The sequence below is a fragment of the Drosophila pseudoobscura genome, chromosome 2 (genome assembly GCF_009870125.1).
Source record: "Drosophila pseudoobscura strain MV-25-SWS-2005 chromosome 2, UCI_Dpse_MV25, whole genome shotgun sequence".
In the NCBI taxonomy this organism is placed as follows: Eukaryota; Metazoa; Arthropoda; class Insecta; order Diptera; family Drosophilidae; genus Drosophila; species Drosophila pseudoobscura.
Window position 1 is genome coordinate 13,059,137 of NC_046679.1, and position 16,274 is coordinate 13,075,410.

The following is a 16,274-nucleotide window of genomic DNA, read 5'->3' on the forward strand; positions in this document are numbered from 1 at the left end:
ACATTACACGGTGGTAATATTGGAAAGATACTTTTGTATCAAAGCTCCCAGAGCTTTTAACTAAGCTTTCCCGTTAAAAGTTTTCATTGGATGAAGAAGAAAACTCAAGGCATTTTTCCCAACTCAAAGCTTCGAAGCAAAAGTTTATTCACGAAATTTCCCCATATGATTTCCCAGAAATAAGTATTTATTACTCTGAATTTTTCTGCACTACTTCTTGGCATGATTTGGATGTTTGTCTGGTGCCTCACCCTCTGAGGGATCCTCGGGCAGCGAGTCCACGGATATTGAAGAGCCCTTTGACTTTGAGCTGGCTATCGAGCGCGAAGAGTTCTTCGGGTACTTCACAGCCTTGGTGTTGCCCGAGCATTGTATTATGAAACGAATCTCATCGATCAGTTCGGTCTTGAAATTCACCTGGGATGTAGATACAAATTAAATCGATGAGAGTTGAGAGCAAAAGTTAAGGCGGCTTAGGGGGCATGCAGTCGGTTGAACTATCGCAAGCAAATAGAGGAATTTGTCGAGGGAAGCTTGGTTAATATTTAATGCTTAGACTGAAAGAATATTTTGGACAGATGAGAGGTCAGTTGCTCCAATTTGTCGCTGCTGGGAGCTGATGAAACATATCCATTATTCAGATGAAAGGTGACCTTTTCATGGCCATTTTTAGTCACGACACATATGGGTCCACGCCCACTCCGACCGTCAGGGCAGGTGTTAATATTTTTAGAGCGCCGTCCCGTTTACCTTGTTCTCCCGCGCACTCCAGTAGATGCTGACCACGCAGTTAACCAGGCCGTAAAGGCTGCCAAAGCAGCTGCCCACGAACATGACCAGATAGACGCCGCCCAAATTGGCAAAGCCCAGCGAGGAGGCATCCGAATCGGCTTCCTCCTACAGAGTTTCCCATGCAAATAACGTCGAATATTGCGATAAATATAGGAAAATGGCGGTGTGCGTGTGTAAGTGTGCGTTGGTGTGCGATGGTGTGCACTGCAGGCAGGAAAACTAATCGGACTGGAAGCCAGGAGTCTGTCGTGTCGATACCTTGTTCTCGTCGCTGCGCTCTTTCACACCGAGCACCATCTCCAGCAGGGAGACAAAGATGCCAAAGAAGGAGCCCACTCCCATCACCAGAAAGACGCCACCCAGATTGCTAATCTCCAAGGCCACGGCGCCGGCATCGTCGTCCGAATCCTGCACACACCCACACATGGACACTGACCCACACGAGCTGGCCAAGATTGATTCAGACACTTACCGAACAGGCTCCCCCGCCGCGCTTCTCCTTCCACCACTTTGTCTTCATTTTCGTCAGCAGTCCTTGCTCCTGCATCTCTAGAATGGCCTGGCTGAGAATGTCGCGATATGGCCAGTCTGTGAAAGAATCCGATTAGGAACAGCCTTTCCGACACTGACGATGGGGATGAACTACTCTTCCGCATGGCTATTCCATAGCCCTTCTCGTCCAGCAGCGCTCCCACCTGGGTCAAAGTGCAGCGCCGCTCAGTGATGTACTCGATCGTGGTGGACTCCATGAGGAAGGCATAGTTGCTGTTTTCGACACGATCGACGCCCTCCTGGTTAGAGTTCGTCATATACTGAGGATTATCTGTCAAGAACTGGTACATCTTCTGATACGTTGGATAGTTGGACTCCTATAAATTGGTTAAACTCTCGTTTTTGAGGCTCTTCTTAACCACCTTTGCTCCCATTTTTACTCACCTTAAAGAAGGTGAAGGTGCTGCCGCCATTCTTGGCGCCATAGTTCACGCCGCCCTTGTTCTTAGACAAATCATCCACATCATTAATTGGCGTCACCAAGGACTCCACAGTGAGAAATGCTGCCAGATTGGCCGTATACGATGAGACTAGAATCAGAGTAAAGAACCACCAGGATGCGGCCACAGCTCGAGTTGAATACGCCCTGCCAAGAAAAGATCAATTCGTAACTCCACAATCGGGTACCGACCCGGTACTCCTATGCACTCTCAACAGATATGCATATAATTTATAGTACTTGTACATTATAGATACTCCCTACTCAATCGCTTCGCTTGTGAGCGATTCGACCCAACATTCCCTTCAATAGAAGTGTAGACGATTTTCAAGTTTGATCGATTTTCGTAAAACAGACCGACATTGGAATAAACCCGTAGTATACTCTTTAAACAGGTTAAACTAAATAAACATAAATAAATGAACATTTTGTAATCGATTACTCACTTGGGCGCCAGTTCGGACCCCTGCTGGAGCAGGGCGCCCACCGAGAACCACAGGCAATTGGGGAAACTGAACTGATTCTCCAGCTCCGTGGGCTCCTCAATGCAGGGATACGGATTATCCCATTCCGCCGGCGACAGACGGCCCAGCACGAACATGCTTATGGACACACCCATATAGGCCAAGCCCAGCCAGAGCCAGACCTCGCCCGAAAAGGGCGACATGAAGGAGAATAGCTTGGGTGGCTCCTTCATTGGCTTGCGAAACAAAATTCCGATTCCTAGAAGTGTCAATCAGTTTTAATACACTTCTTGAAACAGCTGCCACAGCTCTTACCCAGACTCATAAAGGGTATGGTGAAGTCGACTCCGCTCTCCCGCTCTGATGTCATGGTCAGGTCGGTAATGCCCATGTCAGCGCGCTAATCAAATATGAAAAATTATTTAATCTGGTCTGAACCTGTGTACGTACATGTGTATATGCGAGTATGTATTATGCATTTCGAAATGTAAATAGAAAAGCATATGTAAATATTGCGTATACGCTCAGTTGCACTTGCTGATAGGGCCATCTGTTAATTATGCATTTTAATTGAAATTTATTCGCTGCGAGTTAAGCCTCTGACAAAATTCCTAGTAAAAGAGAGCAGCTCTTCTGGGCAGTGTGCACATTACAGTGATAGTAAGCCCTAGATTGTAGAGATTTTAATATTATCCCGAACAGCGAAATTCATCGGAATTCAGGCGCATTATCAATAAAATACATTTGACATTGTTATCAATTCCTATTAAAACTGAGCTTCATCTCTTCATACGTCTATCTTTAAAAGGGCCACTAGGGCGGCATCAAATATCAGTTTAATCAAAGTCTCCCACAGGAAGGAAATTTAAAAAATGTCTCGCCTAATCCACCTAAGGTAAGATATTGAAATAAATGAATGAGATATGAGACTTAGCCACCATTCCTTTCAGTTTTGTTTTGGCTCTTCTGGCGTGCCTGACGGGCACCATCAGTGCCAATCCGATAGACGATGATCGCGAACGCCTGAACCAACTCCTAAGTAATCCGGAACCTGCAGACGATGCCGAGCTGCTGAGGAACACCCAAGAGGCTATTGCGCTGTACAAGAAACATGCTAGTCGCACATTACCTGGTCATCAGGTAGAGTTAGATTTGGATCGGGATATCAGAGCATTTGAGACGGAACACCTGACGGTGGACGGTTTGCCTATTCAGGGTGGAGTGTGGGATTTGATTAAGAGGGGGGCAGATAAAGTACCCGATGAAGTCAAGGATCAGGCTAAGGAACTTGCCAAAACTACTGCCAAAGCTCTATTCAATAAATTGACCGAATACCTTAAGAAAAAAATTAGCGGGGAAGATGCAGAAAAGAAAGATACATAGATACGAGATAGATATACATATGAACTCAATAAACTATATGAACAGTTACCCTTATTGTCTTTGAAAAATGCTAAATGGAGATGGAAATGTAAGCGTCCAATTATGCCGAGTATTAATTTGGGGCAACTGCAGTTGCAAGGCCAGTGACACTTTTAAAAGCAACGTCTAATCGTATAAGGGTCATATTAATATTAACGATGATGGCAGCGTTTATGGCCATTGAAAGTAAATTAATAACCCGACAAGGTCGACAAGGGATAAGCTCGATAAATAGCCCCAACGGGATTCAACCCCCCACAACTCACATTGTCGATTATTTCCCGCAGCATGCCATTCCATTCACCCGTCTTGGGGTCCAGGCCACCGTATTTGTTGTCCGGCTGGAGGCGGAAGGTGTAGCTGAAGCCAAGCTTCTTGGAGAGCTCATCGATGAGCTCGATACCAAAGCCCTCGAACTGATCGTTGCCCTCCAGCTTCTCGGAGGTCTCCTTCAGCATGCCATAGGGTTCGCTCTGGGCAAAAGGAAGATATTAGGTCAGCGGGTACACGAGCTCACCCTCACCCACATCCACACTCACAATAGCGGTGACGACGACGAAGCTTTTGTTCACCAGCGAACGCATATCCGGCTCTAAGGAGTGCGCCGGAGCCGGACGATTTGCCTGGAAGCCATCCTCGCCGCTCCACTGGCCAATTTTCTGCATGCCCGACACTGCCAGCTCGATGACCTCCAGCTGGAAATCTGTGCGCAGTCCCTCGTAGTCAAAGCGAATGGGACCCGTGAGGCCGTTCAGCGTTAGCTGACGGGAGAGACAGACCATGAGAGTTGCATGAGTTATTCAGACTTGCCCCCCCCGGCCAGCTCCTCACCGACTTCATGTAGTTGACAAGCGTGTAGCCCTTATCCCAGGCGCTGTCATCGCCACAGCTCAGGGGCACGGGCCGGAAGTTCACATGCTTGTAGGTCTCGGCCAGCAGCTGGACGCCATCGTAGACCAGGGCCATGCTGTTGGTCAGAGGGCACGACACTGCATTGAATAGACAGAATAGAGCGGAGAAAGAGTCATAAAGAAAAACGTCATTTATCATTTTTTGCCCCTAGTCGTCGTCCGGGGCATGGGAATGCAATTCAATTATTTAAATTCACTCATGCGAGTAGATTTTGGATTTGCTTAAATTCTCTCGAGTCCTGGGACACGCCATCCGACATCCTCACAGTTCTGTGGAAGCTGTCCAGGTGATTTACCGTTCTGAAATGGCTCCTCGCTCTCGTAGAGGGCCTTGGCGACATCCTGCACCTGCTCGTTGTCGGGGGAGACCAGTCGCAGACCCGTGATGTTGGTGCCGGCATGCTGAAAGGGCTCCACGTCCATGGTGTGCCAGTCGAGGTTTCCAATCATATAGCGATAGTCGCTGGTCACCAGACCCACCTGCTGGGCCTGCTTGAAGAACTCGGGCAGCGTGCCCATCGACCCGACCACGACGAGTGAGAAATCGTCCGCATTGCGTATACGCCGCAGGACATTGCGGTAGTTCCCGTTGAGGTCCAGCTCGTAGCGGCGTACGGTGATGGTGGGCCCGGCCGTACCGTACATCTGCAGCAGCTCCTTCACGGTGGCCAGATACTCGCCCGACTCGTAGACAATCGTGAAGCTCTCCCAGCCCAAGGCCAGCACCATGTCCTTGAGGGCCACACCCAGAATCGTCGGGTGCGGATGCAGGTTGATGGTCGGTAGCTGGGCATCGAAGTCCCAGCGCGTGTCCAGAAACGGCAGCTCCTTGGCATCGCAGATGCTCATGGCGTGACGGCCCGCCAAATTGGTGGTGGGTCCAAAGACGGCCACAAGATTTTGCTGTACATCGAAATAGGTTTTAATGAGGCTTACTGCAGGGGACTAGGGACTCACCCTAAGCATTCTGCAGAGCTTCTTGGAGGTCTCGAAGGCGTTGCCCGGCTCAATGGCCACGGCCACGCCGTGCAGCTGCATCTCCTCATTCTCCTCGTTCGCCTTGCTTATGGCCAGATGGAAGATCTTCTCTAGATCGGGTTCGGTGTTCTCGTAGATGAGACCTCCGAAGATAGATAGAATAGCATTTATAATGAGAAAGTGCACGGCACGGTTTTTCTCTCTTTGTTTTGCTTGGCGGGTTCTGTTTATATTTTTGGGACTTGCCGACTGGCCGACTCGCCGCAATGTGGCATGCGGCATAAAAATACATGCCACGCGGCGAGCCACACACTGCAAATTCCTGCTTATATAATGAGTTTGTACTCACCGACATTTGTCCGCTCTGACCGGCAGTCGTCGACGACCAACAAAAACTGAAACAAACACACTGCAAAGCGGAATCCCCCGCCTGACCGCCACATCCTATTTGGCTTCGGATTTTATGGTCCGTCTATACCGCTGTAATCAAAAATCCATAAATATATTCTGGACTTTGATCGGCTCTGAAACTCGCAGTTATTTACTTTTAATTGTGCGATTTTCTAACGTTTTCCTTGCCCCGCACTCAAATTTCTGTGCATATTTCTGCAGTCTGTCTGCCGCGAATGGTAATGGGAATGCGAGTGCCGATGGCCAAGCAATTTGTTTCTGCATTTTCTGGGTCTTCATCGGCCACAGCTGATGTTGAATTCGCCCCGAATATTTATAGCTTCTGAGTGGGTTGTGTTTTATCAATGAAATGGTTCTCGGGCAAAAAGTTTTGCCGCTGCCATAATCGAATCACACTCGTACTTCATTAGAGTCAATCATTGAACAACTTTGAGCCGTATTAATTAGTTGAGATTCACCTTTTTAACGCCAATTTAACGAGGATACTTGTAATTCCTTGCCACTCCGCCGCGAGGCACACAAAAAGTCCGACGGAGTGCAGAAAGTGCAGAAACTTGAAAATAAATCCACCAGATAAAAGAAACGTGCACGGCATACGTTGCGCATCGCACAATTGTACGGCTAATGGGTCAGGATCAGGGGAAAGTAGCTGCGGCCGAGTGGGTGGGGTGGGGTGAGTTGTTGTGTTTAAGAAAGCAACGATAAATACAACGAAAGCACACGAAAACGAAAAGGAAAACAGCCAAATGCAATGGGGCGCACTGAGCGAGAGAGAGAATGAGGGGGAGCTCGGCGAAAGAGATTGAAAACAGCTTTCTGCGAAATTTGTTTCGGGCCCCATGGGTGTGTGCAACAAGCGTCGATAAGTGCAGCCAGCGCGAAAGGGAACCAGTCGAGAAGGAAAAATGGACGGGGCCGAGTGTCTGACACAATGGCTGGTAAACAAATTCATTCGAATTTTTGCTGGTGGTGGTACAGTACTCGTAATTCTGTGCTTGTCAGGGCCGACTGTGGCTGCTGCGCCCCACTCTTTGATTTTGAAGGTCCCACTAGATTTATGGGCCAGGCTTTGAATAATCCATTTAGAGCATGTAAAGCATGGTAGAGCGCGAACATCTCTTATTTTTAATAATGATGGTAAAGTAAAAATGTGAAAAATTGCTGCAGCGAGTGACTCTTATAGACACACACACATACATACACGTACTTGCTGCCGGAAGGTTTTTATGTTTTTACTTTCGGGCATGTCCTTCACACACAATGGCCGTCGAGAGAGAGAGAGAGAGAGAGAGGCGAGTGTTGGCTAGTAGCAAACTGTTGCTGTCAGCCGTAAATAAAATCAACGTCAACGTCAGCCCCCGGAGCCCCCGACTCTAGTCCGGAATGCATCTGTATCTTCACCTGCTCCCAGTACTCTTTCGCCTGCACGTTCAGATGTGCACGATAGCTGTGATGAATGGGCAAGGGTATTCCTTAGACGACTGCTTGTTTGCATACACACCCACCGCTTCTCTCGTTTCTCCCCGACCCCTTGTGGTGTTAAATTGCCCAGCAGCCTGGTGCTCTCCTTTGCATTTACATAACGCCGTGCAGGCGTCAATGTATCTTGAGAATACGCACGCCGGTGCTCTCAGCGTGCCTGAGCGTGCATTTTCTGCTCGGCAAATAGCTGACATTGTGCATACGCACACTCGTGCCAGCACCAGCACCAACATCAGCACCAGCTCCAGCAATAGCCCCAACACAAATACTCGTACCCACACAAGCAGCAGTGGCATGCATTTGCATAAGTACTTGGGTTAGGTCCTTAAGCTGCCGCCGGCTGTACGCAATTAGCAGAAGCCATTTGCAAATCCATTTGCGGCACGCACGCAGATGCCGGGAGCTATCAACCATTTTGCCAATCAATAAACCAAGTCCGTTCTTTGAGAGACCAACGATGGAACGCGAATGTTACGTGTAGATATAGCAAATAAACAGAACTTATGTGTGACAATAAAATAGATAGATTTGAGAATGATTGTCTGCCTTGCTTCGAGCTATGGGAAATTATATTGGAGCGCGTGTTTGCTTCTTATGGCATACAGCATCTCCTCATCGTCTTTATTCCCAGAACCCAGATTCTGGGAAAGATTATAGGGAAGCTTCCCAGAATGTAAGCAACCTTGGGTTATCTGAGCTTGGTCTCAATCTAGCACTTGGGCAAACATTTAATCGACATTTACATATTTATTTCCTTTCTCGGAAAGATTATGAACTGCAAGTCTATGTATTAATTCAGTAATTATTCATATAAATTATCATTCGTACAATCAAGAGGTTGATAAGGTGATTATAAATTTGTTTTTAATAAATTTCCCTATCTCGAGTTGCCATCGCTCGATCCCGACTACCTCAACATATGTGAGAGATCCACACACATTATCTGATATAGAAAGCTAAGATCGTTATATTGGCATAACTACAATATAATATATAAATTGCATGTCTTGCATACTTTGAATCGTCCTTTTTTTTATCCAGAAATATTTTTCTAATAATTGATAATTAATGTAAGATGCCAAGTCTGTAAAATTATACAGAAGAAGGGCCTTTTGATACATCCACTATATAAATCTGAATCGGCAACATCGGCTATTGTTTTCATATAGCTGACATATGAATGATCAATCTCCTTAAAGGTTTTTGTATATAATTAATGGAAGCTTGACTTTAAAAAGTATATTGTAGTTTTTATATGCATGTTCGGTATTTATTGTAATATTTTTGGAACAATAAGTTCAGAGGATTACATTGATTTAGTCCTGAACATATAGCTGGCGACGAGGAAAACTAGACCGAAAATGGCGACCTCTCGGTTGATTTCCAGTCCCTTTGAGGACGACCTGGCATGTTCGACCGCTGCGCCCACGGCTTGAATGGCTCCCTCCACCACTATGTGCCTAAGAAGAGACGATTTCCACCCACCGTTGGCTGGAACTCCATCGATAAGCACTTCAGAACTATTTATACGCTTGTGCTTCTCCAAAAGTTCATCGTTGCGCTGCTTTTGATCTTCGGGCAGTTGAAGACTATTGGAATGGTCCTCATAGAACTTAGCAAGGCTCCCCAGATTGGTCTCCTTTGTGGCTTGGTCCACATCAGGATTAGTGTAGATATAAACCAAACGACGTTTCTCTTCCTCATCATGCTGAGCGCACCCAATGGACACGAGGCATGCAAGGACAGCCATCAGGGAACTAAGAGAAAGACATTTCATTAAACGAAGTTTGTTTTTTTTTACCATTACGAGATCACTTACACTAGGCGGATTGCGTTGGCCATTGTTTTTTACGAGTCTTTCGATTCTAGCTGTCTGGATGACGATCTGAACTGAAATGATAATTTCCCTAGGAGCCGCATCACTTTATATAGGCTGGCTCAGAGAATTCTTATCACTTATTTCATTTGGTTTGCTGTTTTATTTTTGTTTGTAATGTTTTTATTTTCACACGGAGCGTTTTCTTTCTTGGAATCAATATATTTGAGATTTCGAAGAAAATGAGGCTTAATCTGCTTTCACGGGTTTCCAAGAAAGAAAACTTGATCTGTAATCTCGGGTCTCTCTCGTTTACACGTGTATTATAGAACACCAATCGCTGCCGACCCCTGCACTAGAGTTCCTTGGAACCCAACAAATATATGTACATAGGTACCTTAGGCTCTGATTTCAAATTTAGAATATTGCAAACACTTTACATAGACCATTTGTTGTGCTTTATTCTTCCCTGGGAATACCCTTTGCTCATATTCTTTGTACACGTATAGCTGCCATAAATAGTGGGCCACAAATCAAGCCTTGGAGCGGCAAACTTGCATGTTTCAAAAGGTAAAACTTGGAAAATTTCGCTCTATAGGAATGAAATAATTCAGCTCACAAAAATTATAGTAAAATATTATAAATCTGATATAAGAAAGATCTATCTATCGTCATCCAAAAGCTAGTCTTTCTGGCTTCGAGATTTAATAAAATACTTTTTCAAATGATTTAAACACGCTATAATTTCAATTTATTTTAATAAATAAAAATAATAAAGTACTTAAGAAAAGTCTTGTGATTTGTAATCTATACTATTCATAGGAAAAGGGTTCATTAACAAATTGAAATACATATGTACATATGTAAATTACAGAACCTTTAATGCCCGTCATTATTTGAGGTCAAAAGAAAAAGTGCAATTTGCATATTATAATCATTCCTTTATTTTTTTTAAGCAATTCGATTATATCAGGTTATCATAAAATAATATATTGAGTATTGTTGAATTCTTTCGTTATGAGATAGACCTCATTATAAGAGAGGAATATGAGCGAATATTTATTATATTTTTCAAGGTGCCCCAATCGGATTAGGTGTCGTTCGATCGTATCTGATGAGACTAAAGATGAACTTGGCTATCAAGTTGCCGACCGTACTGGACAGAACGGATCCAACCCATCCTCCTTGAGCCGGAAGTCCATCCACCAACTTAGTCTGGGACTCGGTATATCTGGCAACGAACTCATCCCATTGTCTCTTATCGGCATCGGGCAGCTGAATGCGAGCGGGATAGCGCCTATAAAATTCGATTAGTTTTGGAATATTCCTTTCCTTTGTAAATTCATCTACTGCCGGATTATTATATATTTCGAGTATCCTGCTCTTTTCAGTGTCGTATTGATCGTCCTTTTGTGCCTTAACTGAGCACAGGAGACACACGATCAGCCCCAACAGACAACTTAATTGGAACACCGGAACCCTCATTGCTATACTGGCACTCTGTTTAAAGAAACACTTCAATTTATAGCTACGAATGGATGAGATTTACTATCTCGTAGTTCAATAATTTATTCAATTCTTATCTGTCTGACAGGGCTGTGCCATTCCAAATGGCTGTCAACTGATAATTGCAAATGATTCATTGAATTAATTGCATTTTTGGTCAAATATGTTTCAGCTAAAGCACCAAATATGACTTTAGTCAATATTTAATTCCCCACAACATTGGGTGTCTCTGTGTGAAGATTTCATTCCTGATTGAGTCGATGGGTGGGGGAACTGATTGCTGATTTGATTTGATTTGTTTTGGCATGGTATTCTGGGGCGTGCCAATTCTGGCAAGCGAAGCGCCAGGTCGATTTGCTGTTTGCGCCGTGTCAATGCCAATGCCCCAAATTGTTTCAGTCAAATCAAATGCATAATTTGCACCAGAAGCTTGATTGACAAATGTAAACCTTGAAATGTGCTAAACGTTTATTTTCGGATTTCCATGTGTACTTTGGCAGCCAGCCATTGGAAAGTTTTTTGAAGGAAAGTAGGGGTAACTTAAGTAAAGTCAAGTTGGAATCCCTCTTTAAGATTTCATTACATTTATAAGACCTGTCTTGCAACCCTTTTTGAAAAATCTCAAACAAACAAACCAGAAATAGCATGCAAACGGCTTTTGGCGAATGAAGGGCGACAATTTGGCGAGTTGTCAAAACAAAGTGCTCTAGTAAATAGAAACACTCAAGAGCGCACACAGGGACAGTCGCCGCGAAATGTATGTGTACAGGCTGCCAGACAAAATCAATTTGAACCGCGGCAGCCAGCCAGACAAACAAGGAGCAGAGTCACAGCCAAAGGGAGAACCGACAAGAGAGCAAAGCAATCACACCCACTCACAATCTGAGGCTCGCCCCACACTCTCACACACACAGGCGAACACAGACAGATGCAGGCAACGCGTAATGGCGCGTAAAGTGTTGCGCCATCTTAATGCGTGCCGAAAACCACAAACTCATGGCCGCGAATCCTTGGACGGGTGTAGGCAGGGCAGGCGTCTGATAAGGAAGCGCATTAGGCAGCGAGTGAAAGAGAGGGAATGAGGGACCACACAGACCACACCAGGAAACGGAAATGAGTCGAGCAAGTAGGCGAGATGGGCAAACAAGTTCAGACATGGGGGGGACAGGGTTTGGGTGAGTTGAACGCACTTGGGGCCACCGCCGACTCTCTTTTCATTGCAATTAGCAGTGTGCTTAAGTATTGGTGTGTATCTCCCACTCTCCGCCACTTCAAAGGGATAACCCAGAAAGAGAGAGAGAGAGTAGGCTAACGAGCTGCGTAAGAGACTGAGCCAGGAATTCGCTGTGCCTCTTGTTGTTGATTCAATCGCAGCGAGACTCACGCACAAAGTGGCCTAAAGCCCATGCCCATGCCTGTGCATGTGTATGTGTAGGCCTGTGAACAGGGCTCATGAAATGTTAACAGCAAACAGGTGAGCTGCCAGGCAGTCTGGCCTGAGCTGCAGCAGTCGAGGCCCTTGGGTGGCCCATTTGGCACGAGGCCAAAACTGGCCAAGGCAGCCGCCCAACCAGTTGCATTGTCGGGGCTGGTGCTGGCTATGGTGCTGCTCGATGGGGTGCTGGCTGCCTGCTGTGGCATGTTAATGTCAGTGTCACGGTGTCAAATTGTCAGCGCCTGTTGCCACTGTGACCCTGCTGCCCTGCCGCCACGACCAAAAGAAGAGAAACAGGAATAGTTGGCATGCCGAGGCATGAACTATGTATGTGCGGCGCCTTAAAGTATGCACTGCGTGCTGTTGCCACAAATTTAGTTATGGCATGGACGTGAACTTTGCTCGGGTGCAAAACCCTCAAAAATGAACACACTCTACGTATGCTGAATTCTAATAAGAGAATCCTCAAAGGGCATCTCTAAGCAGTTCAAACATAATTTGGGCTGTATTAGCATCTAAGTATGGGCACGCACGGCAAACAACAGTCTACCTGCTGCCGCCAAAGACAGAGCACAGAGCACTGAATCAGCGCACAGTAATCCAGCATATTGGCTATTAAGCATACGCCCTGTGGACCCTTGGAAACCCTCATCAAATTAATAACTTCGAGCAGGAGCAGCGAGCAGCGAGCAACCCTTCGCACGCATATGCCAAAAATATCCCGTGCACATTTTTTAAATTTAACCACTTGTTAAACAATAATATCCAATATCAAAACAAACGCAGCGAGTGCGCAGGCCGAAAGAGAGAGGGGCCAAAAAGAGAAGAGTACAGTTTTCTCTCTTGTAAGTTTCCACAATGAATACACACAAATGGACTACACCAACGGGCGAGTGAAAAGTGGCACTCTGGCAGGCAGAGTCCCCAGCTCTCTGGCCAGGAGCAGGTGCCACAGTTCGACACGAGAGCTGAGCGAGTGCGGACGCGTGCAGCGGCTACCAAGCGGAACAAAACATTGTAAGAGCCAGTGCCAGTGCCAGTGCTGTAAACAAACCAGAAATTGTGTGAACTTGAGAATTGTGGGCGGATAAGTGTACGTGCCTGCCATATGTGTGTTGGTGGCTGTGCGAGAAGGTGCCACAGATTAATTAGCAATTAACGCTGACCCACTGCAACAACCGACAACCGACAACCGACGACCGACACTCGACAGGCCAGGCCGCAGTATGTCCGAAATCATTGAGCTAAATGTTGGCGGTGTCAGCTACACGACCACGCTGGCCACGCTGCTGCAGGACAAGACATCGCTGCTGCACGAACTCTTTGGCGAGGGACGCGAATCGCTGGCCAAGGACAGCAAGGGTCGCTACTTCCTCGACCGCGACGGGGTCCTCTTCCGGTACATCCTGGACTACCTGCGCGATAAGGCGCTGCATCTGCCGGAGGGCTTCCGCGAGCGTCAGCGCCTGCAGCGCGAGGCGGAGCACTTCAAGCTCACCGCCATGCTCGACTGCATACGCGGGGAGCGGGACGCCCGTCCGCCCGGCTGCATCACCATTGGCTACCGGGGCAGCTTTCAGTTCGGCAAGGACGGCCTGGCTGATGTCAAGTTCCGCAAGCTGTCCCGCATCCTGGTCTGCGGCCGTGTGGCCCAGTGCCGCGAGATCTTCGGCGATACGCTGAACGAGTCACGGGATCCGGACCACGGCGGTCCTGACCGCTACACCTCGCGCTTCTTCCTGAAGCACTGCTTTATCGAGCAGGCCTTCGACAATCTGCACGATCACGGATATCGTCTGGCCGGCAGCTGTGGCTCAGGGACGGCTGGCTCGGCCGCGGAGCCCAAGCCGGGCGTGGACACGGAGGAGAACCGCTGGAACCACTACAATGAGTTTGTCTTCATCCGGGATTAAGGCCACTTTGCCGCCCATATCCCTACATTAAGCCCCCATCCACCCAACCAGCTGTCTCTATCCTTCTGTGTTTCGCCCTGTCCCGGATTCTGCTGAGGCCCACAGGCCACGTTACGACAACATTCTCAAGAACAACAACTAACAGCTGACATCAACATCGACATCGACATCCTGTCGTCCTTGTGACCTTCTTGTGGCTGCCTCGTCAGTATTTCGCTTTAATGAGATATCCATTATGCGCATAGGAAATCATAAATAGGACAGGAACGAGCAGCAGCAGGATGCCAAGGAGAATCCAAAGGTTTGAGTTTCAACCCACCTCTCGATATACAAATGGGAACATTTCAGATGTACAATTGAACTAACAATCCACACATACCCCGTAAGCCTAGACAATTATTTATTTAGAAATACTTAAGCCAGGACCGCGTTCTTTTCCGTTTTGTGTTCCATATCTGTGTCCTTCCTTGGGGTTTCCTGCTAATTAAATGCGAGTCACACTTAATGTCGGGGGGAGAGCGGAGAGACCCATCAAATTTGATATGTTGAGCTGCTGCGCATAAATTTCGCTGATGAATGAAGACGAATTCGGATTTACGAGCAGACAACAAAGTGAAAATAAATTGGCAGCGGCAGCGGCAGAGGCAGATAGCAACAACAAATCGAACATTTTATTAGCCCCAAAATCCGTAAATGCATTGAAGAATAAACAAAACGAGAGGAATACATAAAACAGAATCGAATGTAATGGAAGTGCAATGAGATAAGAACCAGAGAAGGTACTACAGTCTCCAATAGACCAGAAAGTCAGGCAAAACACTGAAAAACTGAACAATTTGAAATACGGGTTACTCTCTTGAAACTAACGAAATATTGTAGAAACAGAAATCACCAGCAAAACAAATATCCAGCTCTAGTACCGAGCATACAAAAAAACGAAAACAAAAATGGTAAATTTAAAGTTTTATTAGCCTAATAAAAGTCAAAACTTGGAAAAACAACACAAATACTATATACATATTGCTGTATACATAGCGGCATAGGATAAAGGCAGAAAACATCTGGCCCGAAAAAATTATGGCCTAAGCAAAAAGGCAAACGCAATCCATAAAACTCGAACACGAATCGATATTAGAACCATATTTACAATAAATATCTTACAAAGGCTGTCACAACCAACAAGACAACCAAAGCAGCTCTCCAAAATGATTCCGAATTCTGGAAAGCTGCGAATAAATCAGCCAAAAATGTGGCCATATTAAGCAACAACAAATATTTGGCTTGACAGCTATGGAGAGGGAGGTACTTAATGGAGGCTACAATTCCAGGTTTTTTACATGGTAAGAAATCTTGAAAAAAATGGAATCCCAACCTGGTCATTCGCAATGTTCTGTAGCTCATTTTTGTGGCCCGAACACTCTGCCACTCGGACAAAGAGGAGCATTTAATGTCATGTGAGAAGCTTTTGAAAAACCACTCCGATTTATTAGTGAATTGTAATGAGAGATGCCAAAAAAAAAAACCAATGGACACAAAGTACTTCCAAAAACCGATGGGAATACAACACATGCCCAGTAAAATTTGCTGAACATTAGGGAACCCTCTTCGTTATTGATTTTATCCGCTTTGAGAGCGGCATTGAAACACATATATTCCGCTGACATATCTCGCATCGCATTTTCAGCATTTTCCCATTTATGTAGGTTTGTTGTTGATCTCATTTCCATCTACACCAATATTTGTCTACACAAGAACTCCAATGAAAATGCCTGGGCGCGTCATTGGACACACGAGCAAATTGTATAGAACTACGAGCATGAATTGTTTAAATCCTGGGTAAAAGTCGAATTGCATATGTAATCGTAAACAATAATTTGGCTACGTGCATGAGAAAACTATCGAGCTGCATTATACACTGATATACTGATGACGAGGCTCACACAGATAATATGAATCAATATATACATAAATATATCTATATATACCTAATTATATATTAAAACAATTGTCGATATTGAAAGTATCTTATAAATGTTTAGTATTATATGTAATTGAAACCAAATCGAACGCGAAAGGGGACGGAAATGTACGAGTATTGTATTATTAATTGAATTAAACTAAAACTAATGCTAATTTAAACTAAACTAAACCGA

The 16,274-nt window shown here is 45.7% G+C and overlaps 5 protein-coding genes across 6 annotated transcripts; 2 read left to right on the forward strand and 3 right to left on the reverse strand.

Moving 5' to 3' along the window:
• Positions 1 to 168: 168 nt before the first annotated feature.
• Grik (glutamate ionotropic receptor kainate) lies at positions 169 to 6,234 on the reverse strand. Of its 2 annotated transcripts, none has more exons than XM_003736496.3 (14): positions 6,104 to 6,234; positions 5,908 to 6,038; positions 5,538 to 5,701; positions 4,877 to 5,483; positions 4,501 to 4,658; positions 4,209 to 4,430; positions 3,936 to 4,142; positions 2,563 to 2,647; positions 2,230 to 2,506; positions 1,729 to 1,930; positions 1,439 to 1,661; positions 1,265 to 1,380; positions 1,051 to 1,200; positions 169 to 417 (listed from the first exon to the last, which is right to left on the reverse strand). In XM_003736496.3, exons 2-14 carry the CDS (start codon positions 5,999 to 6,001, stop codon positions 211 to 213), a joined length of 2,712 nt encoding a protein of 903 aa, XP_003736544.3. In that variant the 5' UTR covers positions 6,002 to 6,038; positions 6,104 to 6,234; the 3' UTR covers positions 169 to 210. The 2 variants fall into 2 exon arrangements, with proteins under 2 accessions (XP_003736544.3, XP_015037307.2); XM_015181821.2 differs by lacking the exon at positions 1,051 to 1,200 and adding an exon at positions 751 to 897 and having other exon boundaries at positions 6,104 to 6,233.
• Positions 3,088 to 3,678, forward strand: TotZ (Turandot Z). Its single transcript, XM_001358578.3, has 2 exons — positions 3,088 to 3,142; positions 3,198 to 3,678. Exons 1-2 carry the CDS (start codon positions 3,120 to 3,122, stop codon positions 3,628 to 3,630), a joined length of 456 nt encoding a protein of 151 aa, XP_001358615.2. The 5' UTR covers positions 3,088 to 3,119; the 3' UTR covers positions 3,631 to 3,678.
• Positions 6,235 to 8,699: 2,465 nt separating the features above from the next.
• LOC6897249 (protein Turandot M-like) lies at positions 8,700 to 9,381 on the reverse strand. Its single transcript, XM_002137384.3, has 2 exons — positions 9,271 to 9,381; positions 8,700 to 9,208 (listed from the first exon to the last, which is right to left on the reverse strand). The coding sequence occupies exons 1-2, from the start codon at positions 9,291 to 9,293 to the stop codon at positions 8,758 to 8,760; spliced, it is 474 nt and encodes a 157-aa protein (XP_002137420.1). The 5' UTR covers positions 9,294 to 9,381; the 3' UTR covers positions 8,700 to 8,757.
• An 866-nt stretch (positions 9,382 to 10,247) lies between these two features.
• Positions 10,248 to 10,774, reverse strand: TotX (Turandot X). Its single transcript, XM_001358579.4, has one exon. The coding sequence runs from the start codon at positions 10,750 to 10,752 to the stop codon at positions 10,339 to 10,341; it is 414 nt and encodes a 137-aa protein (XP_001358616.3). The 5' UTR covers positions 10,753 to 10,774; the 3' UTR covers positions 10,248 to 10,338.
• Positions 10,775 to 13,139: 2,365 nt separating this feature from the next.
• Positions 13,140 to 15,643, forward strand: Ktl (BTB/POZ domain-containing protein Ktl). Its single transcript, XM_001358580.4, has one exon. The coding sequence runs from the start codon at positions 13,435 to 13,437 to the stop codon at positions 14,119 to 14,121; it is 687 nt and encodes a 228-aa protein (XP_001358617.1). The 5' UTR covers positions 13,140 to 13,434; the 3' UTR covers positions 14,122 to 15,643.
• Positions 15,644 to 16,274: the final 631 nt, after the last annotated feature.